Source organism: Dasypus novemcinctus, chromosome 5 (genome assembly GCF_030445035.2).
Source record: "Dasypus novemcinctus isolate mDasNov1 chromosome 5, mDasNov1.1.hap2, whole genome shotgun sequence".
Taxonomy (NCBI): Eukaryota; Metazoa; Chordata; class Mammalia; order Cingulata; family Dasypodidae; genus Dasypus; species Dasypus novemcinctus.
Genome location: NC_080677.1, coordinates 93152504 through 93177300, shown reverse-complemented (window position 1 = coordinate 93177300; position 24797 = coordinate 93152504). Strand labels below are relative to the sequence as shown.

General features: G+C 38.3%; 1 protein-coding gene and 1 non-coding gene across 3 annotated transcripts in view; both read right to left on the bottom strand.

Annotated features, from left to right (window-relative positions):
* Positions 1 to 3116: 3116 nt before the first annotated feature.
* LOC111759833 (U6 spliceosomal RNA) lies at positions 3117 to 3223 on the bottom strand. The gene has a single exon (XR_002793701.1). It is a non-coding gene; the product is annotated as a U6 spliceosomal RNA (small nuclear RNA).
* An 11930-nt stretch (positions 3224 to 15153) lies between these two features.
* CAPZA2 (capping actin protein of muscle Z-line subunit alpha 2) overlaps positions 15154 to 24797 on the bottom strand; it is a 67135-nt gene continuing 57491 nt past the window's right edge. For both annotated transcript variants that reach the window (XM_004484894.3, XM_058297253.2), the window contains 4 exons: positions 23624 to 23702; positions 20275 to 20346; positions 17710 to 17772; positions 15154 to 16959 (listed from right to left, as the gene is read on the bottom strand). In XM_004484894.3, the coding sequence (XP_004484951.2) occupies positions 16819 to 16959; positions 17710 to 17772; positions 20275 to 20346; positions 23624 to 23702 (355 nt within the window). In that variant the 3' untranslated portion in view covers positions 15154 to 16818. The remainder of the gene's footprint in view (positions 16960 to 17709; positions 17773 to 20274; positions 20347 to 23623; positions 23703 to 24797) is intronic.

Sequence of the window (24797 nt, the reverse complement as noted above, 5' to 3'; positions counted from 1 at the left end):
GCCCTAACCACTGGGCCAAGTCCATTTCCCATCATTAACAATTTAATTTCGTCATGTCCAGATTAATTTCTAGTCATTTCAACTTAACTCATATTCAGAATTGCTCCCTTGTTTTCCACTGGTGTTGAGTCCAAGCCCTGAGTTTTATGTAGTGCTTCACCGTTAAATGGGGTGGGTGTGGGGAGAGATAGTGTCCATCTTTTGGTTTCTGTCTATTCTGTACTAGTCTTTGCAGAGTTGTACAAATGTCTAATCCAGGCTTTTGTGGACAGCAACTATCTCTAACTTGCAGAGATGTCTCATATCTCTAAATGAACAGACTAAACTTTCTCTTTCTTCTCATTAGCTGTAATGCTTGGAACTGTAGCAGCCATTTTGTAACCTTATGGAGCCAAATAACAAACATGATAAGGATGTTAGAGTTAGATGCCTTGCTGTGGAAATAATGACAAACTGTACAAGAATAAGAGGTAGGGTACAGGGCCCTGTGAATATCATCTAACCCTTTTGCTTTATTTATAGTTCTCTCTGCTTCTATCAGTCTCCCGGCGCCCCCCCCCCCGCCCGCCCCATGACACACATGCACACAGTTTGTAGGGTTTTACTGACATTGAGGGAAATCTGGCTCAGCCAATATTTCAATACACCTTCTCGTTTCAGATCCAGGCTTTGAATGTAAAATTCAAGACTGAATTTGTCCTTGTTCCCAGTTTCTCTTTTCCTTACCTTTAGGCAATGGTAGCCTCCTGTCTTCTGCTGTGAATAAGCTTTGGGGACAGAGACTATGAACATACAAAGTAATAAGTACTTCAAACAAAAAAGAAGATAATGACAGATTGTTATAAAGGATTTAAACGGAATAAGATGCTTGATTGGCTAGGAATTAACACAAGGGGCAAGGATGGACTACATTAGACAGGTCATTGGGGAAGCTCTAGAAGGAGGGGATATTGAGCTGAGGCCTGAAGAAGAGAAAGTTCAAGCCTTGTGAAGGGTGAAGCAGGGGAGTTGGGGATGAGAATGATCTGGGCAAGGGAACAGCATGTGACTATGGTACAGGTTGAGATCCCTAGATGAGTTCCAGGAACAGAAAGGAGGCCAGTATAGAGGTGCCAGGAGGTGAGGAAGAGAGTGGGTTGAGGTGGGACTGAAGTATCAGGCAGGGGCCTCCTTAGCAAGAGGTGTTGAGGAGTTTTAAGCAGGGAAGGGAAATGATCCAATGTGCATCATAAAAAGATCACTCCCCCGTAGCTATGTGGGTAGGATATGGACTGGAGAGAAAACAAGAGTAGAAGCAGAAGACCAGTTAGATTACTTCCAGTCTGTACAGGGGTGATGACAAAAGGAAAAGAAAGAAAAGAGAGATGGACTTGAGATATATTGTGGATTTGCTGGTGGGCTGGAGAGAGAAAGGGAGGAACTGAGGAAAAGTCTTGGCATCCAGGCATGTTGTTCTTTTGGGAATACTCAAGCCCGCATATTTTGGCTTCTTCAGAGAGAGAGGCCTTATTCCTGTTTTGTTTTCAGTTATCACCACCTGGCATTTTTTTGTTTTGTGTGTGTGTGTGTTGAGAGAGGGAGAGAGTTGGTGTATGAGTGTACACAGATGGATGCATTTCTCTCTCTGAGCAAAGGAACCATGGTTTTCTTCAGATTTTCAAATGAGTCCTTGACTTCAAAATAATTAAGAATTGCTGTACTCTTGGCTTTAAAATATATACAAACTTTCCTACAAGGGTCGGCAGGTAAGACCCTAATTTATCTATTTTCACATCATAAGGGCTTTTTCCTGGGATGTTCACCATGAAAAGTTTCTTTGCCAGAACCAGGTTCGTTCTTCTGCTGAGAAACAGACAAGTCGTGACAGGCCCAGCTGCTACAGTTGGTCACACTGACGTTCAACTCCTCCTGGGACTGTGATTAGCCTGAAAGGAAAACAGCAACACCTGCTGGCTTCCCTCTGAAAAGGCAACCTCGTCCATTCCTCTGGTGAAAATTTCAGAAATATGAACTCATCCCAATCAAACATATGCTCAGAAACAAAACATTTTTCCCTTTTAAGCAGAATTTTTGAAATGCTTAGTGAGACACAGAGTGATAACATTTCTGACCACAAAAGATGCCAAACATCAAGTGAAAAGATAAAAGGCTGACCAAGAGAAAAAATGTCTGCAACCATTGCTAATGTGACCAGAAATCTTAAATGATTTGAGAGAAAAAATTTGTCAGTCTTTCCTTTTATGACTTCTCAGTTTTGTCTGTTTTTTATGAAGCTTTTCCCTAGCTCAAGTTATGATTTTTAATGCCAAAACATCCATAGTTTGTGGGAGGTGGATGTGGCTTACGCCATCTCCCATCTGCCATATGGGAGGCCCTGCATTCAATTCCCGGGGCCTCCTGGTGAAGGCAAGCTGGCCCACGTCGCAGAGAGGTGGTGCAGCAAGAGGACACAATAAAAGGGAGACACAGAGGAGAGATAGTGAGAGACGCAGCAGACCAGGGAAATGAGGTGGTTCGGGCAGTTGGGTGCCTCTTTCCTACACTGGAGGTCCCGGGATTGGTTCCTGGTACTTCCTAAAGAGAAAGATGAGAAGAAAAAAGACAACCAGATATGGAAGAACACACAGCGAGCTGACACAGAGAGCAGATAGCAAGCGCAAACAACAACAAGGCAGGTGTGTGTAAAAATAAACTAAAAAAAAAAAGCAAACATCCATAGTTTGATAGATTTGGCTAGATCTTTTTTTTTTTTTAAAGATTTGTCTATTTATTTCTCTCCCCTCCCCCCCACCCCGGTTGTCTGTTCTCTGTCTCTATTTGCTGCGTCTTCTTTGCCTGCTTCTGTGGTTGTCAGCGGCACGGGAATCTGTGTTTCTTTTTGTTGCGTCACCTTGTTGTGTCAGCTCTCCGTGTGTGCGACGCCATTCCTGGGCAGGCTGCACTTTTTTTTGCGCTGGGCGGCTCTCCTTACGGGGCGCCCTCCTTGTGCGTGGGGCTCCCCTACGCGGGGGACACCCCTGCGGGGCACGGCACTCCTTGCGCATCAGCACTGCGCATGGACCAGCTCCACACGGGTCAAGGAGGCCCGGGGTTTGAACCGTGGACCTCCCATGTGGAAAAATATGGAACGCTTCATGAATTTGCGTGTCATCCTTGCGCAGGGGCCATGCTAATCTTCTCTGCATCATTCCAATTTTAGTATATGTGCTGCCAAAGTGAGCACTTGGCTAGATCTTTAGTTGACCTGGAATTTTTTTTTTTTTAAATATCATGTGAGATCGGGTGGAGGTGGCCTCTATATTTTAGGATTAGGTTAAGCTGCAAGTGACAACACAATGTCAAAGATAGAGTTGTTACATCATGTGTGCCTGGATCTAATAGTCCAAGAGAACGGCACCCAAGTTTCAGGGAGGAGGACGGAGGAAGAGGGAAACAAGAATGGAGCACACAGGTGCTCATCCTAAGGGAGGTGCCCAGAGGTGGCTCCACAGCACTTTCCCTTATCCTATTAGCTTGAAATTAGTGGCATAATCACGCCTGGCTCTAAGGAAAGCTAGGAAAAGTAGTCCTTATCCTGCAGTGACAGCTGCACAGCTAAAAATTGATATTTCAGGACAACCAGCAATTTCTGCCACAGACTACCCCTTTGACCTATCTGAGTACATTCTTTTTTCCACACACAGAGTATTATATTCAGGGGAAGTGGGTAGCTTAGTGGTTGAATGCCTCCCTCCCATGTATGAGGCCCCAGGTTGAATCCTCCTCTAAAACAAAATATGAAAAAAAAAAGGAGTAATTCAGCCCTCCCCAAGGGAGATAAAAAGGCCCATCCTCTTACTGCAGTCAGCCCAAAGTTCAAGATATCTGGGGAAGAAAGGCAGGAGAGGATACACAGTTCCCTTTTTTAGGAGCAAATGAATCTCATTATTTAATCTATAGTTTACGACAAACTATAAAGTAAAAGGTAAGATAAATGCCCTAACACATTCAATATAAAACGGAAGCGTAGGAACAGAATAACCACAATTCAAAAATGGAAAAAGTGGAAATTACATGTCTGTCATCAAATACCACTCTGCAGGAATTTCGAGCTCTCTCCGCAATGGCAGTAGAATGAGTTCCTTGGTTAACTTACTGCACAGCCGTGATTCTGCTCTCTGGGAGGAACTCGTCCATTGTTCCCTAGGAGAGTCCTTCATTGTCCATTGTCCCTCCTGAATACAACTGGGACTGCGTGGCTTTCAAAGTTGACTATAATTGATTACGGTGACCACACATAGCAGTTTAACCACAAGGAGCTGCATTCTGCCAACAACTACATGAGTACAGAAGAGAACTGAGAGTCCTCAGATGAGCTCGCGAGCCCAGATATCACCTTGCTTTCTGCCTGGTGAGACTCTGAGCAAAGGACCCAGCTAATCTGTGACCTATGAGATAATAGGCTTAAGTTGTTTTAAGATGCTTTGTGACAATTTTTTACAGAGCAATGGAAAACAAATACACTTTCTGAAACAGTGAGCTTGAGTAGGAAGGTAGTAGTACCCTTCCTAGTCAAGAGTATCTCATCTCTGCCTTCAACCTTATGTGCTTCTGATATGATCACTTTGGAACTTCGGTCCATAAATTACAAGGGAGAGAATGAACAATCCTCAGTCAGGTTCAGTGGCTTTGGGAATATTTTGGATCAGTAGTGTATTAGTCAGCCAAAGGGGTGCTGATGCAAAATACCATAAATTGGTTGGTTTTTATAAAGGGTATTTACTTGGGGTAGGAGCTTACAGATACCAGGCCATAAAGCATAAGTAACTTCCCTCACCAAAGTCTATTTTCACATGTTGGAGCAAGATGGCTGCTGATGTCTGCGATGTTTCAGGCTTCCTGTGTTCCTCTCTTCCCAGAGGTTGCTTCTTCCTGGGTCAGGGTTCCTCTCTTCCTGGGGCTTGCTTCTCTTTCCTCTGTGAGCTTACTTCCCAAGGCTCCAGCTTAATGCTTCAGCATCAAACTCCAACATCAAAAACTCCCCACTCTGTCCTTTGCCATGACTTTTATCAATGCCCTAAACACGTGGCCCAATCAAAGCCCTAATCATAACTTAATCACACCCAGGTACAGATCAGATAACAAACATAATCCAGTATCTACTTTTGAAATTCAGAACCATATCAAACTGCTACAAGTAGTTACATGGCAATGTTCCAGTAAGTTCAAATGGGTTGATATTGTTCCTCAAGCATTCCTCATATAGGAGGAGGGATTCATTACAGCTGTTAATCCCTTCCTTCCACCTTCCTTGTCAGTTTACAAACTAGCTGTATCCAGACTGCTAGCACAGACCACCATTCTCAGTCTTTTCTGTCATCTTTCCTATTGTTAAAGTCATGGCAATCTATATTCCAAGGTATTGTAGGCAACGATTTCACTAGGTGTTCTACCATGGCCTAAGAAGGGTCACCAGCTTTCCAAGCAATAATTGTGCCCTACAGAATACTCTAGCAGGTGGAGCAATACTCCCTTCTTCTACGGAAGGTGGTAAAAATTTTTTGTCACAAGGATTAAGTGTCATTGGCATTTAGTGCCCTTGGAGCAGAGATGATAAATGTGCCACAAAGGGCAGACAGTCTTGTACATTCTGCTGTATTCAAATGTCAATTGAATTACTGTTGACACACATTGCCTTTAGCCAATACTACATTTTAGGTTTTGCTACAGTGAGACTCCACTCTGGTACCAAATTCCAAGTAGTAAGAGAGGCAGAAATGAGTCATTCAAAACACACAAAACAGTGATCAAACAAGACAGAAGTTTATTTTTCAATAAAGGTTTAGGCAGTCCAAGACTGGTTAAGGCCCTCCGTAGTTTCAGGTACTTAGTTTCCACTTCTTATTTTCAATTTTCTATTGGTTTTTATTGTGTTACAGGTGCGCATTAGACATTAGAAAAATTAATCTTCTGTTAAATAAGTGTCAAATATATATTTTTTCCACTGTGGGTGGTAGTCTTTTGACATTGCTTTGAGCATTTTAAGTCATGTAGAAAATTTCAACTTTTATGAAATTGATTTTTATTGTCTTCTGAGGATTTTGTCTTAGAAAAGTCTTTCCCATTCTGAAATTATTACCATGATTTCTTGGAGAACATCTATGATTTCATTTTATATCATTAATTCTTTGATCCATTTGGAGTTTATCTTGATGTAAGGTGTGAAAAATGGGTCCAATTTTTTTTTCCAGCTGCCTACCCTGTTTTCCCAACACCATTATAGAGTAACTCATTTTTACCCTACTGATTTGAGATGCTACCTTTAAAATCAGGACTAGGTATTAAATTTTATCAAATGCTTTTATGGTATTTACTGAGATGATTACTTGGGTTTTTCTCCTTTACTATGCTAATATAGCCAACTACATTATTAGATTTCCTAACAAGGAATCACTGCATTCCAGTAAGAAACCCTACTTGGTCATAATGTAGCAACTTTGGTTATTATTGCATTTAGGAATTTTGTTTTTAGTTTTACAGGGCTATTTCATCAGCAGTACTATCCTGATTTGGTAGTTCATTCATTTTCATGTTTTATACATTTTCTATAACAATAAAACACACAGCATTGTTTATAGGTTTAAAATTTTATTCTCACATGATAATATACTTATCTTTCTACAACTTGCTTTTTTCTCCTCAATGTTTTATTCTATGTTGCTATATGAAGTTTGGTTTCACAAAAGTTTTTAAAGCTGTGTTATCTCAATATGTTAACAAGCCATTATACCTGTATTCATTTTCTGTTGCTGATATTTACATTGGTTTAAAGTTTTTGTTATTACAAGTCCTTGGCCTATAGTAACTTTCTTTTCAATTTATTTTATTTACTTTTTTTTTTCTCCTTCATAAAGCCCCAAAGTGAGGGAAAATGAGTATAGATGGACAGGATTTTTTTTTTTTCCTTTGCTTTTTCCTCATCTGAAATACCCTCGAGCGTGCTGAAACACTGGTCTCCCATATTTTCCTGTAAATTCTGGAAGAGCCAAAGTCCTAAGTATCTAATTTATATCTAAGAAAGTTCTTTGGTATTCAGTATTCTTTTGAGAAACAGGAGGCAAACCCTCACTTTCAGGTAAAGTCTGGATGGAAGAGCTCAGCATCAGTGCTCAGATTCTGAAAGTTAGCAACATGAAACATTAAGCCAAATGTGGTGATGAGTTTTTTGTTTTTAAAGCAGTATTTCTTGTAGGAATCTTATCTATCAAACAGTAGTTTACAAGAATGTCAGATATAATGACATACACAGTCTTAACAAGACAGGTTGATTGAGAATTTATATAATGTGGTAGAAATATACACATTCAAAATCAGCAATGTGGACAGAGATATGCGTGTGCGTGTGTGTTGGTGAGCCTGCAGATTCTTCAAGGCTGGGCACGAGTGCCCACAGCAGCAAGACTCTTTTCTTGCCACAATGGCAAGTCACTCCAACTGAAGTATAGGCAGTCCACACACATCTAAATCGGCGGAATGCTGACCTGCTACATATTCAGTCTAAATTGACTTAACTGTGATCTGTGATATTCCCATGAAAATAGCAGAAAGCCTCTAGTCATTTACTCTAGGTGGAATTTGAAAGAGGTTTAATTGACATCTATATCAAGAGCTATGTCTCCTTTCCTACTTTTTTCTTCACAATTGACATGCATTTAAGAGTGTGTGAATTAGACTCTGGAAGATAGGTTTTCAGGAGACAGAAAGGAAGGCAGAGAGTAGTGAGCTGATACTCAATATGGGCAAAATCTATTAGGCAGAAGGGGGTGGTTGGGAAGTGGATGAGGGGGGATAGCAGTGCAGTGATGTGATTGGGATGGACGGTGCTGGACTATGATGGGGAGTAGAGTGGGGGTGTTGGGTTTGACTATCCATGGAATTGCGGGGTGGGGGGAGGAAGCAACAGGCGAACTCTGGGGATTTGTATGTCTATGATTCAATCTACAGTGGTGGGAATGTTCTTTAGGCACATATGGCAGGGGATGGTTACTGGTGCAGGACGTTGGGGGTGGTGGGATATGCTGGTTAGGGTGCACCTGGGACATATTTCTATAGAATTTGAAAGTGTTCATCTTGTTAGAGTGTGTTATCTCAGTGGGTGGGGACCTACACAATAAACAAAATATTAAACTCCCATTCTGGGGAGAACTTCTATGTTCTCAATTAGAGGGACAAGACTCTCCTAACATAGGTAGTGCCTAATAAAAGAAAATAGACCAATATGTCAAGCCCTCAGTATTATTGCATGTTAACTATGAACCTTATTTTTCAAAAATTTAAACCTACTGGTTACCACAGTTTCCGAGGGAAGGGAGAGGGAAGAATAGATGGAACACAGGGCATTTTTAGGGCATTGGAATTGTTTTGCATGATCTTGCAATGACAGATACAGGCCACTATACACTGTATCAAAACCTACAAAAGCATAAGGTGCAAAATGCAACCATGGTTAGTAGCAATGCTTTAATGTGTTCATCCATTGTAACAAATGTACCATACTCACATAAGATGTTAATAGGGGAGGGTGGAGGAGGAGGAGGGAATTGGGTAAATGGAAATCCCCTATATATATTTTTTAAAGATTTATTTATCCCCCCCTCTCGTTTGCACTTGCTGTCTGCTCTCAGCTCTCTGTGGAGACATGGGTCAGCTTACCTTCACCAGGAGCCAAGCTCAATTACCTGGGCCACATCCGCCTCCCTCCTCTATATTTTCTATGTGACTTTTCTGTAACCTAAAGCTTCTTTGAAAATAAAGCCCCTCCCCCCCACCAAAAGACACTGGAGGAACATATGGAAGAAACTGTCACTGTACATAAATAACAGATCTTAAGATTATAAAAGACACAATGAAAAAATTTTTAATTTTTATATTTTTAAATTGTTTTTATTTTCTTCCTTCGTTTTTGGAGAAGTTTTGGGTTACAGAAGGGTCACAACTGTGGCAGAGGAGGATCACTGGTACAGGGTGTTGGTGATAGGGGGATGTGTGGGGAAGAGTGCAGCTGGGGCATGCCTCTATGGCATATGAATATGTTCAAATGGTCAATAGGTCTCTGTTATCTTGGTGGGTGGAGACCCACACAGTAACTGAAAAAATACTGTATTCTCAGCTGGGAAGTCCTGCCACATTCTCTAACAGAATGGAAAGAATTTCTCAAGTACACAGGCAGTGCCTAGTGAAGGTGGAGAGATCAACATGCCAGTTCCTTGACACTGATGGTTGTACTTATGAACATTGTTCTTGTGAAATTGAAACTTAGCCTAGTATTATACATTGCCTAAGTTACCTCCTGAAAGCCTCCTTGTTGCTCAAATATGGCCTCTCTTTAAGCCAAACTCAGCATATAATGCACTACTTTTCCCCATTCCTACCTGGCGTGGGACATAACTCCCAGGAATGAGCCTCCCTGGCAGCAAGGAACTATTATCAGGCACCAGTTAGTGATGCATTTGGAAAAAGACCTAGACCAAAAGTGGGAAATATTAAATACAAATGATCATTTATGGCTAAGAGATTTCAAAACAAGTCAGATCATTCCAGAGGTTATCTTATGAGTATCTCATTGACTGCCACAGTAAACAACATCTCAAGCAAGTGGACTCCCAAGGGCTCTAGAGACATCTAGACACTAAAAGCAGGGCAGAATTTGGCACCCTGCCTGTGGACCTTACCTTGGAATATATGCTTCCCAATGTACCAGAGTTATTCATTTATAATTTCCCTACACATGGCTCTTCTGCCCCTTTTATTCGAACCTACAATTAGCACTATACATGTTTAGTGTATGTCCCAGAAACTTAAATCTTAAGTCTGTTTATATGCCAGTTGAGACCTGAATCTCAGCAGAGTTGCAAACACACTCTTCAGTTCATTGGACTCACCCAGGACAACTCACAAAAGGATGGACAATACCTATCCCTCCAAGAGTATTCACAACTGCAGGAAAGACCACTCCATCCATCTGCCCCATGGAATCTAAGCACCCTCTCAACCAGAAACAGAGTCAGCCTCACTCTCAAATTCCCAAATTCTCAAAACTGAGGAAAAAAATCTAAGAGGCAGATGCAACTATGGACTAAAATAGACTTATTAATCTAGCAATGGAAGAACTTGTAACATTGACATAAAGGCAGTGGCCAACAGAGGTTCTGAGGGAGGGAGAGAGACAAGGTATAGCATGGGGCATTTTAGGGACATTGGAACTGTCCTGCATGACATAGCAATGATGTATACAGGCCATTATACGTTCTGTCAAAACCTATAAAATTGTGCAATGTAAAGTGTAAACTATAATGTAAAGTATAGACCATGGTTAGTAGCAATGCTTTAATATGTATTCATCAATTGCAACAAATGTGCCACACTAATGAAAGATGCCAATGGGGAAAAGTGGGGGAAGAGGTGGGATATGTGGGAATCCCCTTGTATTTTCTTTCTTTTTTTTTTAAATCTCTCCCCTCCCCCCCTCAGTTATCTGTTCTCTGTGTCCATTTGCTGTGAGTTCTTCTTTGTCCACCTCTGTTGTCAGCGGCATGGGAATCTGTGTTTCTTTTTGTTGTGTCATCTTGTTGTGTCAGCTCTCTGTGTGAGCAGTGCCATTACTCGGCAGGCTGCACTTTCTTTCGTGCTGGGCGGCTCTCCCTACGGGGTACACTTCTTGCGCGTGGGGCTCCCCTACGTGGGGGGACACCCCTGTGTGGCAGGGCACTCCTTGTGCGCATCAGCACTGTGCATGGGCCAGCTCCACACGGGTCAAGGAGGCCCGGGGTCTGAACCGCGGACCTCCCATGTGGTAGACGGACGCCCTAACCACTGGGCCAAGTCCGCTTCCCGCCCCCCTGTATTTTCAATGTAACATTTATGTAATCTAAAGCTTCTTTCAAAACAAACAAACAAACAAACAAACAAAAAACAGTGGAATTTTGCTGGTTGTCTGACCTAACGGTTAAGTGATAAGTATTAAAAATGTGAGAGAATATTTAATAACATTTTACCTGCACACTTAACGGATAGCATGAATCATCTATACCTTTAAGCCAAAAGTAGAAGGGAGTTCTTCTGAATTTTAATGCTTGAGTTTGAGTTTCTACTAGTGTCCTAATGAAGTAATGCAACTGCTTATTTACCAAATCAGGTACTAGTTTGAATTCTCGGAGAAAATACAAAATAAGAAATGCCACTTCTTTAGGAGATAGACCAAACTTCTAAGTTACTCAAGATTCCTACAAAGCTGGCTGGTTTCCTGCATGTAACTGCCTAGAGTACAAACCAAGGCAGCAGCTTGGTATTTTATTACTTCCCAATGTTGCAGGAACCTTGACTTGGTATACCTCTGTGACGGTTAGGCTATTGTGTCAACTAAGTAATTGTACCCAGATGTTTGATCAAGCAAGAACTGGGCTAACTGTAATACAAGGGCATTTATGGACTTTAGTCACCACTGACTTTACTGCAGTGGTAAATAATAGATAGCTGGTTATAATTATATCAATCAGGGAGATTGCCATCAGCAATGAATGACGCTTAACCCAATCAGTTGAATCCCTTAAAAGGGGAAGTGATTCCAGCATTGAGAATTTCCCAGCTCATCCTTAGACAGCCAACATTTCCCGGAATTCATCAAGAATCCTCACTGGACTTTCATCAGAGCTCGTGGTTGCAGCCTGCCTGCAGAACCTGGACTTGTGCATCCCCATGGCTGATAAATCTCTTACTATAGACAGATACCCCTTGTTGATTCTATATCACTAGAAAACCCTGACTTAAATACAACATCCTATTAGGAATTGGAAACACTGAAAAGCAGTTCAGAGTCAGAGTTGTTTTTATACACCCTCATGTACCCCGCTTTGCTCAAACTGTTTTGGCAAAGGATTTTTCTGGGGGGGTTATGCTTGACAACATAAGCTTAAAGATCCTCCTATGGAGATTTCTCTAGCTGAACAGAAACCCTTCTGTAAAAAGTTGGCAGGTTCTGTGACCCTAAAGGGAAGACAATGTCTCTCTGAATGCCTTTCAGTTATGGCTCAAACTGCAAGTTCCTATTGGGGAAAAAGAAGTGCTTTAAAATAACTCAAAGGTCTCTTTCACTGGCAACTTGAAAATGCAACATATTTTAAACTTTTAAAATTTGAAAACAATATGCTGTAGGTTAAAAAATATGGCTTTCCAAAGTTGAATGTGCTCATTTGGAGTTAAGTTTTTCTGCCTAAAATACAAAAAACAACTGCCTAAAGTAAAACTCCTGTGTGGGAACACTACTCTTTGATGAACTGTGATTAAAAGGTTTTTACATGGGAAACGGACTTTGGCTCAGTGGTTAGGGTGTCCGTCTACCACATGGGAGGCCCGCGGTTCAAACCCCGGGCCTCCTTGACCCTTGTGGAGCTGGCCCATGCACAGTGCTGATGCGCGCAAGGAGTGTTGTGCCACACAGGGGTGTCCCCCGCGAAGGGGAGCCCCACGCGCAAGGAGTGCACCTGTAAGGAGAGCCGCCCAGTGCGAAAGAAAGTGCAGCCTGCCCAGGAATGGCACCGCCCACACTTCCTGTGCCGCTGATGACAACAGAAGCGGACAAAGAAACAAGATGCAGCAAAAAGACGCAGAAAACAGACAACTGGGGGAGGGGAATTAAATAAATAAAAATAAATCTAAAAAAAAAAAAGGTTTTTACAGTAATAAATTCCTTTTATAAAAGCCAACCCATTTCTGGTATTTCCTCTCAGCAGTTTTATTGTTTTTAAAAGTTTATGTTTAAAACGAAGAAATTTGTTCTCTATGAACCCTAATATTTCAGTGCTCATTTGGTCTTTCAAAATACATGTACATAAAAACAAAACAAAATAAAACAAAACAAAATGCATATACATTTTAACAAAGTGTGGAAATTCAAGAACATTTCAGCTGATTCATTATTTTTTTCTGTTAAAAAACTAATTAGCATACTGCTAAAATGAAAACTAGGGATAAAAATATATAATGCTATTTGACTCATGACAGCAAAAAATATTAGTGTGCTGAAATGAAGTTTAAAACTTACCCTGTCCTGGAAACCTTCCCTGGCTTGACATCCCTTTAAAAATTTCCTTTTGTGAGGCTCGACATTTATAAACAATCTTAAAATGTTTTAATCTTTAAAGTACTTCACATGTGCTTTCTGCAGCACATCTTCCTAAACAGGTTCCAGGTATGCCAAAATACTGATAGCCTCAACCCTTGGGGCAGCTGGCAAGCAGTCTCATCCACTTCCCCAGCTTAATTTTCTTCTTTGTTGTGATGTGGTCAAGGTTAGAAAACACTGCTATGGTCCCATGACTAGTTTGTAGATTCTTTTAGGAAATCATTTTATATTTTCCCAAGTTCACAAATGAACAGAATAGTCCTCTGAACACAAATCATTAATACTGCATGACTTAACATTAATTTCTAAAAGTAATTAAATTTTAAAAGTTTGGGTTATTTAAATAGAACTGGTGAATATATTGTATATTTTCCAAAAGCTAGCACTACAGGCCAGCCCTAATATAAGGCTTCTGCATAATTCTCAGCATGTCAAATTTGGAGATGCCTGTACAAAGTTTTCCTTTAAAAAGTTTTCAGTTTCAACCCTCAAAACACCAAGTATAGTGTGATTTTGCTTTTAAATAATCCACTTTAGAGAATGGAAAAGAAATATACATCCTCCTTGGAATGTTTTGTAACGTGTTCCTTTAAAAAACACTTAACGTAACTGTTGGCAAACTCATTATCAGAAGGGAAGATCTTTTGAAAGGATCTTGTATTATTCCAAAATTTTCAGTGCGTTTAAAGTAAAAAATAATTTCAACCACAGAAAGTGTTACCCAAATACTATAGATACCCAAATGCTATAGAATTATCTATAGTTGTCAATTATTTTCTTAAGTAGCTTTTTAAGTAATATTATTTTAGTAATGAACCAGAACTTCCAGGACACCTTTTATTTAATGCAAAGATTGCTACTGCTCCTATTTTAATTCCCAAAATCCCAAATGAGGAAAACCTCCATGAATATCTGTACCATACATATATCTAACTCATAAAAAGGTAATATACATGCATATCCAGGTGCAGTCTTGAAAAACAGCACACATGCTAGAACACTTACTTCTATCATAATCCTTACTGACCGTAATATCCACAGAGATGTTTTTCCAATCCTGGGCTCACAGTTATATGAATTCCCCTCCCTATCTCAGCTTGCCAACACTCCTGGGTAAGACAGGTCATCATCAGTAACTGTAATCCCTGCAAAGCTCAATTTTAAACACACAACTGTCTTCGCCACCACTTCCTACATTTCTAAGTCATTCCTTCTAGTATCCTGACTATCCCATTGCAATGATGCACTGATTGCATCACAATTTCTTTATCCCATCCCTTCCTGTTTACCTGGTTTAAATTCCACAACCTTGACCCTGCTCTTTGTGTGGTGATTCAGACTCTCTTGGCAAAATCTCAAAATTGGCTAAATTTAATTCATCTACTCTATGCTTCCACCCATGCAGCTTTACATACAGTCATACTCACTGGTCTCGCTTTAAATTCATTATCACTAATCTTGAGTGAATCCTTAATTTTGTGTGGCTATAATCCTGTTTCCCAGGTTCATTCTCCCATTATTCTTTTCCAGAGTACCCCTCTAGCTCCATTCTTCTGTATCTAACTGCTAGTGATATTTCCCCTTGAAAACTAAACCCTCGTCTCAGAATCCTCCCCAATTACATTCTTCTAATTCCTCAAGGCCAAAATCTTAGCCCATAACATTTCCCTTTATCTTACATTTCACAAGCAATCTTTCCCTTTAAAATATACCCAGAACTTAACATTTCTCACTACTTCTACAGCTACCACCCCCATTTCAAGTCACCACTCTCTTTTAACTAGATCATTCCAGTATCCTCCTAATTGTTCTCTGTGTCTGTCCTTCATTCCATTAAAGTTCCTATTAAAACTACATCCCTGAGCTTTAGGATACTTTGGGTTTCCATTCTTCTTCCACTTTAATAAAAATGCTATTCTTAGACAATAGCACACTAGTCTGCTGGTGTTCTGTGTTCTGAATTATTTTGATAAATCTTCCCTTTTACATGCAAATCACCTTAAAAACAACTTTATTTTCAAGAAAACATTCTTTAAAACAGAGCCAAAAAGAATGACTTTCACAGGATACAAACCCATGAGAGCCCAATTAATAGAACAGAGCTAATCAATTACAGGTTTATCTAGTATTTAGTTCAGAATCATCAGCTTTTTGACTGTCTTTTAAAAAAATGGAATAGATAATTAGTGTTATCAATTCATTTGCTTTAGAAATCCCAATATGGCAAAACTTGTATTTTCAACACTAAGAGAAGATCATTTACCTAAAAATGCCTAATTTCATATTATAGTCTTGAAGCTTTCAAAGCCCAAGATTTTAAAAAGAAAATTCAGCAACATGCTTCCAATGAAATAATTTTAAAAAATAAACATTTCAAGCTAATGAAATATTTTATTGTACATAATAAAAGTGGTGTTAAAAAAAAACAAAAACAAAAACAAAAACAAAAACATTTTCAGGCCCAGACATCTGCAGGAGTTATATGAGGAAACGCTTCCACTCAAGTATAATAAGCAATAACTCTACTGAATGAAACCATAAATCTACCCCATTCTCTATAGTAAATACTAATGTTCACCACAGGCTTGAAATTCCTGTAGCATCAATAAACGTCTTTTTAAAAATATTACAAGCATGCTTATTATGCATAGGAAGATGGAAAAATTTAGACTTTTACTGCACACCATATGCACTCCCAGCTTTTTAAATTTAATCACTTAAGAATCACAATATCCAAAAAAAGTATTTTAAAATAGACTCACTGGTGATTTTCTACTCAAATAAATAGGAAAAGTTGCATTTTAACGTCACACTGAATTTTGGTATTTTTCAATCCAAGAAAAAAAAAAATAAACTGAGACATGGTCATGAGTTCAGGATTATATATATATTACAATTTGCTGTGTTATAATACATTTGTGGCTTTATGATAAAAATAACTCAGGGACATACGGAATTCAAGCTAATTTGCATAACTGTCACAAGAAAAAAAGCATTAAATGCATTTTTGAAATAAGTATCTTCATTTAATTTCAGAATCTTAAAACAGCATTAGACCTTGACCTTATTTTAAAAAAGTTTAGTTAAACACTAAGCTAGCTAAATAACCTCCTTGAAAGGCTTAAACATGATATAGAAAATGCTTTCACTCTAATCTCAATATTACATACCTGGAGGAGGTGAAGGGAAAAGGTAGACAACTTCTTTAGCAGCATATATGGCTAAATCCATCAACCACCTTATACTACAATGTCCATTATTGACCCCATTAAAAAGAAATGGGCAAATATCAAAAATTACCCATTTCATAAATCAAAAGATAACAATTTTAGAGTTATAGTAAGTAAAACATTTTTGAAACACTTTGAAAAACTTTTAACCATAAACTAGAGGAATCATCTCTTCATTATAAGAAAGTAAGTCTTAACAGAAAGTAAAAGTCATTTAAACTAAACTGATTTTCAATATTCTTTGAACAAAAGAAATGAAAAGTAATGGTTGATTAGCTAAGCTTTGTGCTCTAACCAAACTAATTAATTACAGTGATTTTAAACGGCAACAGCTCATCTGACTGAGCAGCTTGACAGTTCTGAATACTTTTGCAACAATTTTTTTTAAATGCAAAGACACTAAAATGATCCAGTCATGCAATGTTCGTTTTATGCATTCTGCATCTCTTTGCCAATCTTGTAGCTAAGGATCTTGTTCCAATCAATCTTAGTGCGTGTAACTGGCAACTGTCGACGTAAGGCTTTGAAAGTAGTATCCGACATTGTCTGATAATTCTCACTGATGGCAGTCTATGAAAAATGGTAGTTAAATGGTTAAAGCAAATAAAACGAATAGCCCAATTTATAAAAACATAGATGTTTTCAGAAAAATCTTTATTTAAGCAGCCTGTTTCACTGCTTTTAAAATAACCAAATAAAAATTCCAACATCATTTTAAAAGCTATTTAAAAGTAGCTAAAAGAAAAATCATCATCATTTTTAGTAGCTAAACTGAATGAAATGAAAATTTAAATTAGTTTTAATATTTGCATGCATTCATTTTGGAAATATTTTACTATTTAACTCAAAGCAATTTAGAACTTTCTGGTTTGCAAATGGTGGAAACTTGCCCAAGTTATAACTAATTGTTTAAGTTCAAGAATGTAGTTTATAAGTTGATAAATAAGGCAAACAGTAGTGTACAAAATGTGATCTCAGGTGATTAAATATATTCAAGTGGTTTTGGAAATGCCAACTAAATTAGAATTTCTAATTAGAAATAAAAGAGCCACGTAGAACCTTAATATATTTTAACCAATATTCAGAAATTAAAGTTGGTTAAACTGAGTCTATTTTTAAAATATAAAACTTTATTGAATTCAATGTATTTGTCACCTTTTTGGCTAAATTTTCACAAGTCTGCCCTTGGGCTAAAAATGAAGCAAAAAAAATTATTACAGTTAAAAAAAGAAAAAATTCAGAATTAAGGCTAAAAATAAAGTATCAGTGTCATGATTCATAACATGAATATAGATTATATAATACTTTTGAAAATCATACCTGGTATTCATTTTCTGCAGCTTCTACGATCTTAATAAATTCTTTTGCTGTTTGTACCTCATTCTGAAAGAATAACAACGGCAACAACAAAAAAAACCAAAAAGCAAATAAAAAATTTAAAACTAGGCAAGTAATTTAATGATTCATTCAATATGAATCTGGTCAGTATTTAACTGGTTAAGAAAAGTGACATCTTAATATTTGCTGAGGAAAAATCAACTGTAACACATAACATGAATGCAAACAGACAACCTTTACAGGCAAAAAGTTAGGTATAGTTTTCTAATAATGATCATCTATACAAGTTAAATATCTACTGAACATTATTTGCCACAATTATGATACACTAAAAAAAAATTACCTATTAGAAAGAACTTAAAGTTTAAGGTGAATTTTTATACCACTGTTTCAATATTTTCAGGAAAAAAACTTTTTAAAACACCAATATATGGATTTTCTTTTTTTTTTCCTAATAGGAAAAAGTTAATGGAAATCTAGGAGATTAAAAAAAAAAAAAAAACAGTGTTAGCGTAAAATTTCCTTAATTTTACTTTATATATAAAAATGGGGTGAGCTTTTCTTTTCCCTCTCTGAAAATAGTGAAAACCCTATAGGTACAAAATATATTCCTAAAAAGTTCAGCACAAGCTAGTGTATTATTTAATTACTATGACCATCTCTTAAAAACTCCACAGTCCATAATTTTGTGGACAAATCTCTCCCAGGAAGAATGTTTGCTCAATGTCAAACTCCCCAAGGAAGAAAGTACCAAGTACCCTTCTTATGCAAATACCACATGTATGAACATGATATATATAACTGTGCCAAAAATAATGTATGATGGAAAACCAGACTTAATAAGTTTCCTTAACTGTCAAATTTTGCAGGGAGAGTACATACACCACAAAAGCAGAGCTTATCTAACCGCTAAAGAAAAATTTAAACAACAAAAGAAAACAAAAAAACCTTCTTTTCCTTTTCAGGTAGCATCTGACCTAACACATCCATACAGGTTTCTTAAAGTTAAATCAAATGCTTTCTTGAATTAAAAATGAATTTTTCTTTAATATTTATAGATTAATTTTGTATATTAGTGGTTGATACTTATGTACACTGATGCTTTAGGCACATAATACAAATATTTATGGAAAATGTCACTATTAATGTTATAATACCCTTGGGGCAAAAAAATCCATAAGAAATAGTTGCATATGTAATAGAAAGAATGTATGAAAGAACTCTGGGGAAATAAAAAGTTAGGTACAGGATTATAGAACTACATGTGAGAGCCAAAATCACAAAACTCTTAGAAGAAAACACTGAAGCAAATCTTTGTGACTTTGGGTTAGGCAATGGTTTATACTAATAATCCAAAGAGCAAAAGCAACAAGAAAAAATAAATAAAATGGACGACATCAAAGCTAAAATCTTTTATACTGTAAATAATACCAATAAGAAAGTAAAAAGACAATACATGCTTGGGAGAAGATATTTGCAAATAATATATTGGATGAGGAACTTGTATCTAAGAATGCATAACAAACAATTTCATATCAATAATAAAATCACGAATAACCCAATTAAGAAATGGGCAAAGGATCAGGATGTTTTCAAAGAAGGTATACAAAAATGGCCAAAAAGCACTTGAAAAGATGCTCAGATCTGTTGCCACAGGAAAACGTAAATAAAAACTAAAATGAGATACCACTTCTCACCTACTGCGATGGCAATAATTAGAAAGAGATAAGTTTTGGTGAGGATATAGAGACACTAGAACCGTAATACACTGCTGGTTAGACTGTCATGGAAAATAGTTAACTCACATATATATTTTTAATGTAATATTATTACAAAGTCAATAAAAAATAAAAAAATTAAAAAAAAAAAAAAAAAAAAGAAAATAGTTAAACACAGAGTTATCATATAACCTAGCAATCCCACTCCTAGGTATATTATTAAAAGAAATGAAAAGATATGTTTACACAAAAACTAGTATATGAATGCTCACAGCAACATTATTCCTAATGGCCAAAACATAAAAACAGCCCAAATGTTTATCAACCAATAAATCAATAAATAAAATGTGGTATATCCCTACAATGGAATATTATTTGGTTATGAAAAAGAATGAAGTTCTGATGCATGCTAAAACATGGATGAACTCTAAAAACATTATGCTAAGTAGAACAAGCCAATCATAAAAGATTACATATTGTTTGATTCCATTTACGTGAAATAGTCAAAATAGGGAAATCCAGAGTCAAGAAGTAGCATAGTGGTTGCCTAGGATTGGAACTTACAGGAGGAAATGGGAGGAAGTGGGAATGAAAAACAATGAATTTCATACTTTAAATGGGTGAACTGAATGGTATGTGAATTATATCTCAATAAAGCTACTAAAAATGGTTAGGTACAGATTTCTAATTACTTAACATCTTTATCCTACCTAAAAATATTTTAATCTGAAGAACAAATATTTCTTAAAAGTGTTAATTCCAAAACTGTTCTGGTTTTATAAAGGTATTCAGTTAATGTTTAAATTTTATTTTAAAATTAATTACTTACAGAAACTGTTAGGGAATCTTGTATATCTTTATGACTCACTAGCTGAACATTACCATCTTCATAATAATGAACCTATTAGAAAAAGAAATCACAGAAACCACATTATAGGATTCATTAGAATTCTCAAGGCTTCAATAATCATATCCTTGCATATGACTTCTAATTTCAGCTCTAGATTTCTGCTGAGCTCTAGAACCTTCACATTCCAACAAGACTCTTATTGCCCTCAATCTAGTGAGAATAGTTAGGAGTTCTGTAAGAAACCAGACAAGCCCTCCTTTGACTGAAGTGCTGGACATTTCTACCTTATAGTCAGTCTGCTGGTACCCAAACCCAAGATCTCCAAAACTGGACTCATGATATTCCCTCTCAAACACTGATCCTCTTTTTGTGTATTTCCATTAACCATTTAATCCCCCAAACTCGCAGGTGAATTTATTCAACGAACTTTTAAAAAAAGATTTATTTATTTATTTATTTCTCTCCCCATCCCTCCCCCCCCCACTGTCTGCTCTCTGAGTCCATTCACTGTGTGTTCTTCTGTGACTGCTTTTATCCTTATCAGTCGCACGGGGAATCTGTGTTTCTTTTTGTTGTGTCATCTTGCTATGTCAGCTCTTTGTATGTGCAGCGCCATTCTCCGGCAGGCTGCACTTTCTTTCGCGCTGGGCGGCTCTCCTTAGGGGCGCACTCCTTGCGCGCATCAGCACTGCGCATGGGTCAACTCCACACGGGTCAAGGAGGCCCGGGGTTTGAACCGTGGACCTCCCATGTGGTAGGCGGACGCCCTATCCACTGGGCCAAGTCAGCTTCTCTATTCAACAAACATTACAGAAGGTTCTGGAGATTCATGGCTTTTAAAGACACAGTTCCTGACACACGGGTAAGAGGTTATGTACAAAGGACATCAGCAATACTCCAGATTTTTGCTAAGCATTAAAAAAAGACATTGAAAAACAGACAACACTGACCTTGGGCTTAGTAAAATTAAGTAGGACAACAATTAAACCATGGACGATAGGGTATATTATGCATAAAGAAATGCATATTTTGGAAAGGTATGGAGGCATCTATGGTTGGAATGTGTATGAGGTAGGTGCAGGGAAAGAAGGGGTTGGAGATATACACAGGTAGGGAACAAGTCAACTTTGGGGCCATGTAAACATATCTGGACTATCTGATAGGTAACAGGGTACAATAAATGATCTTAAGTGGGCATGTAATACACCCAGATTTAAATTAAAAAAAAAAAATCATCTCTCTGGTGGCAATGTGTAAAACAGATTAGGGGATGGGAAAGGGTCTGGCAATTCAACAAAACAAGTAACAATTACATGCTAGGCAGGGAAGTGGGTGTAACTCAGTGGTTAAGTGCCTGCTTCATCCCTGCTCTCAACAAGCTTTGGCCCAACAAGGTGCCGTTTTAGAAAATGTTGTTTAACTATCCAGGTGAGAGTTGCTGGAGCTATACTGAAGGAAGGAATAATGTAAAAAATAATGGCTACCATTCATTGAGTACTCTGTGTCTGGATCTGTTTTAACCATTTTATCCATTTTAAAACAGTCATATAAGCTTTTTTATTTTTATTTTTTTTAATCGATGAGGAAACAAACAAGAGAGCTTAAATTACTTCCTTGATATCACACAGGAGCTGGGATTCAAATTTATACCATCTGGCTTCAAAATCCATGCTCTTAACCTCTATTATCTAGTCCCTAAATGACAGTCACAGAGAAATAAAGTAATAAGGATATAAGACAGGAAATATATACAGGAGTCACATTATAGAGTAGTAGTGTCTGATTCATCTTTATCCCTTTACAGTTCTCAGCACAATACTTTTTTTTTTTTAAGGTTGATTTATTTATTTCTTTCCCCTTCTCCCACCCCACCCCCCCGCCCCAGATGTCTGTTCTCTGTGTCTATTTGCCACGTTGTCTTCTTTGTCTGCTTTTATTGTTGTCAGCAGCACGGGAATCTGTGTTTCTTTTTGTTGCGTCATCTTGTTGTGTCAGCTCTCCGTGTGGGCGGCACCATTCCTGGGCAGACTGAACTTTCTGTCGTGCTGGGCGGCTCTCCTTACGGGGTGCACTCCTTGCACGTGGGGCTCCCCTACGCCGGGGACACCCCTGCGTGGCACGGCACTCCTTGCGCGCATCAGCACTGCACGTGGGCCAGCTCCACACGGGTCAAGGAGGCCCAGGGTTTGAACCACAGACCTCCCGTGTGGTAGACGGACGCCCTAACCACTGGGCCAAGTCTGCTTCCCAGCACAATACTTTTCATGACAGTTTTTCAACAATTTATTTAGTAAGTGAACCAAGACAGAAAAAGATTAGTATTTCCCTTTACTTTTGTAGAAAGACTTATATTCAAATACTTGGTCTTAGCTATCAAGTATTCTTCCACCATAACCATCTTAACTTACATTTAAAAAGTCAGAGGGAAACAGACTTGGCCCAGTGGTTAGGGCATCCGTCTACCACACGGGAGGCCCGCGGTTCAAACCCCGGGCCTCCTTGACCTGTGTGGAGCTGGCCCATGTGCAGTGCTGATGCATGAAAGGAGTGCTGTGCCACGCAGGGGTATCCCCCGCGTAGGGGAGCCCCAAGTGCAAGGAGTGCGCCCCGTAAGGAGAGCCGCCCAGTGCAAAAGAAAGTGCAGCCTGTCTAAGAATGGTGCCGCCCACATGGAGAGCTGACACAACAAGATGACCCAACAAAAGGAGAAACAGATTCCCTGCTGCTGACAACAGAAGCGGACAAAGAAACAAGATGCAGCAAATAGACAGAGAACAGACAACTGGGGTGGGGGGTGGAAGGGGAGAGAAATAAATAAATAAATCCTTTAATAAATAAATAAATAAATAGCCAGAGAATTCAGTTCAAGGGGGTTTCAAGTAAGAAGCCAAAAACGAGTAGAGAAGATATTTTAAAAAAGAAAATAAAAAACACAGCTCAAATACATATACATATATTTAATATATTTATATACTTAAACACAAATATCAATACTTCACCTAACTCAGAAGACAAAACAGTGTAAATCAAATTCAGAAGATGCTTGGATGAACAAGTTCTACGAAAAGCAGACCAAATGGTAACACCTAATTTTGGCTGTGTATTTAGAATCTGTCAGCTATACATGTAGATTTCTGATAACTAGAGAATGAACTGCAAGGTTATTTAAAAGATGAAATCAGCACTAATTGTTTCGCCCATTACACCTCAACAAAAATCTGGAAACAAAATAGTTATGCTATACTATGAAAATGTGAATTTATGAACTAGTTGATTCTCTGTTGAGAATCATCTGGAGATCAGTAAACAAAAACTTAAAATTTCATACCTGAATTTTCAAGATGCCAACCACTTGAGTGGCTGAAGGACTGATTGTAAACTTCCACTCCGACCTCCAACGACCATTCCTTAAAAATAAAAACAGCAGCTGTAAATAAGGCAAGGAAAATAATTTGAATAAACTTTTAAGTTTCAGATTAAAAATTTTTTTTAAAAAGATTACTGATTTATTTCTCTCCCCTTCGCCCCCCCTCCCCGCCCCCAAAGTTGTCTGCTCTCTGTGTCCCTTCGCTATGTGTTCTTCTGCGACCACTTCTATTGTTATCAGCGGCACCGGGAATCTGTGTTCCTTTTTGTTGCATCATCTTGTTGTGTCAGCTCTCCGTGTGTGGTGCCATTCTTGGGCAGGCTGTACTTTCTTTCGCGCTGGGCGGCTCTCTTACTCTCCTTACGGTGTGCACTCCTTGCGCATGGGGCTCCCCTAAAGTGGGGGACACCCCTGCGTGGCAGGGCACTCCTTGCACGCATCAGCACTGTGCATGGGCCAGCTCCACACGGGTCAAGGAGGCCTGGTGTTTGAACCTCGGACCTCCCATGTGGTAGACGGATGCCCTATCCATTGGGCCAAGTCTGCTTCCCAGATTTAAATTTAATACTACAGCATGACTGTGTGTGGGGTGTATGCTGCATTTTCAGTTTTAATCACTGAAATATTCAAAATAATAAAAATGTTAAGTTGTTATAAGCAACATTGAATTTAATTTTTACCCTATTGATAAAAAAGGACCTAAGTAATGGATGCAACTTCAGAACTTAAAGCTAAGACTTAATTAAATATAGTTTAAAACTAAATCAAACAGCTACTTCTTAGAGAAATAAACTTCTTTGATTGAATCACTAATTTAACTAGTAAACCGGATTACTGATTAGATTATCATAAGGTTTCACAAATACAGTCAATGCAGTTTAACCTCTACTGAATGATACAAAAGTATGAAATGTTTAAATATTCATGGTAGGAAATTGAGAAATTATAAACAAACAAATTCACTGTTTCCCAGATAGTGAATTTCATCTTCTTTCTCTGACAGCCTTTTCATAGCAACTCTCTGGCCCTGCATGCTTTGCATGCTGAGAGTAGAGTATGATATACTAAAAAGTCTGCTAGTACTCATATACCTAAAGTTAACATCTAACATTTGATTACAATTATTAAAAACACT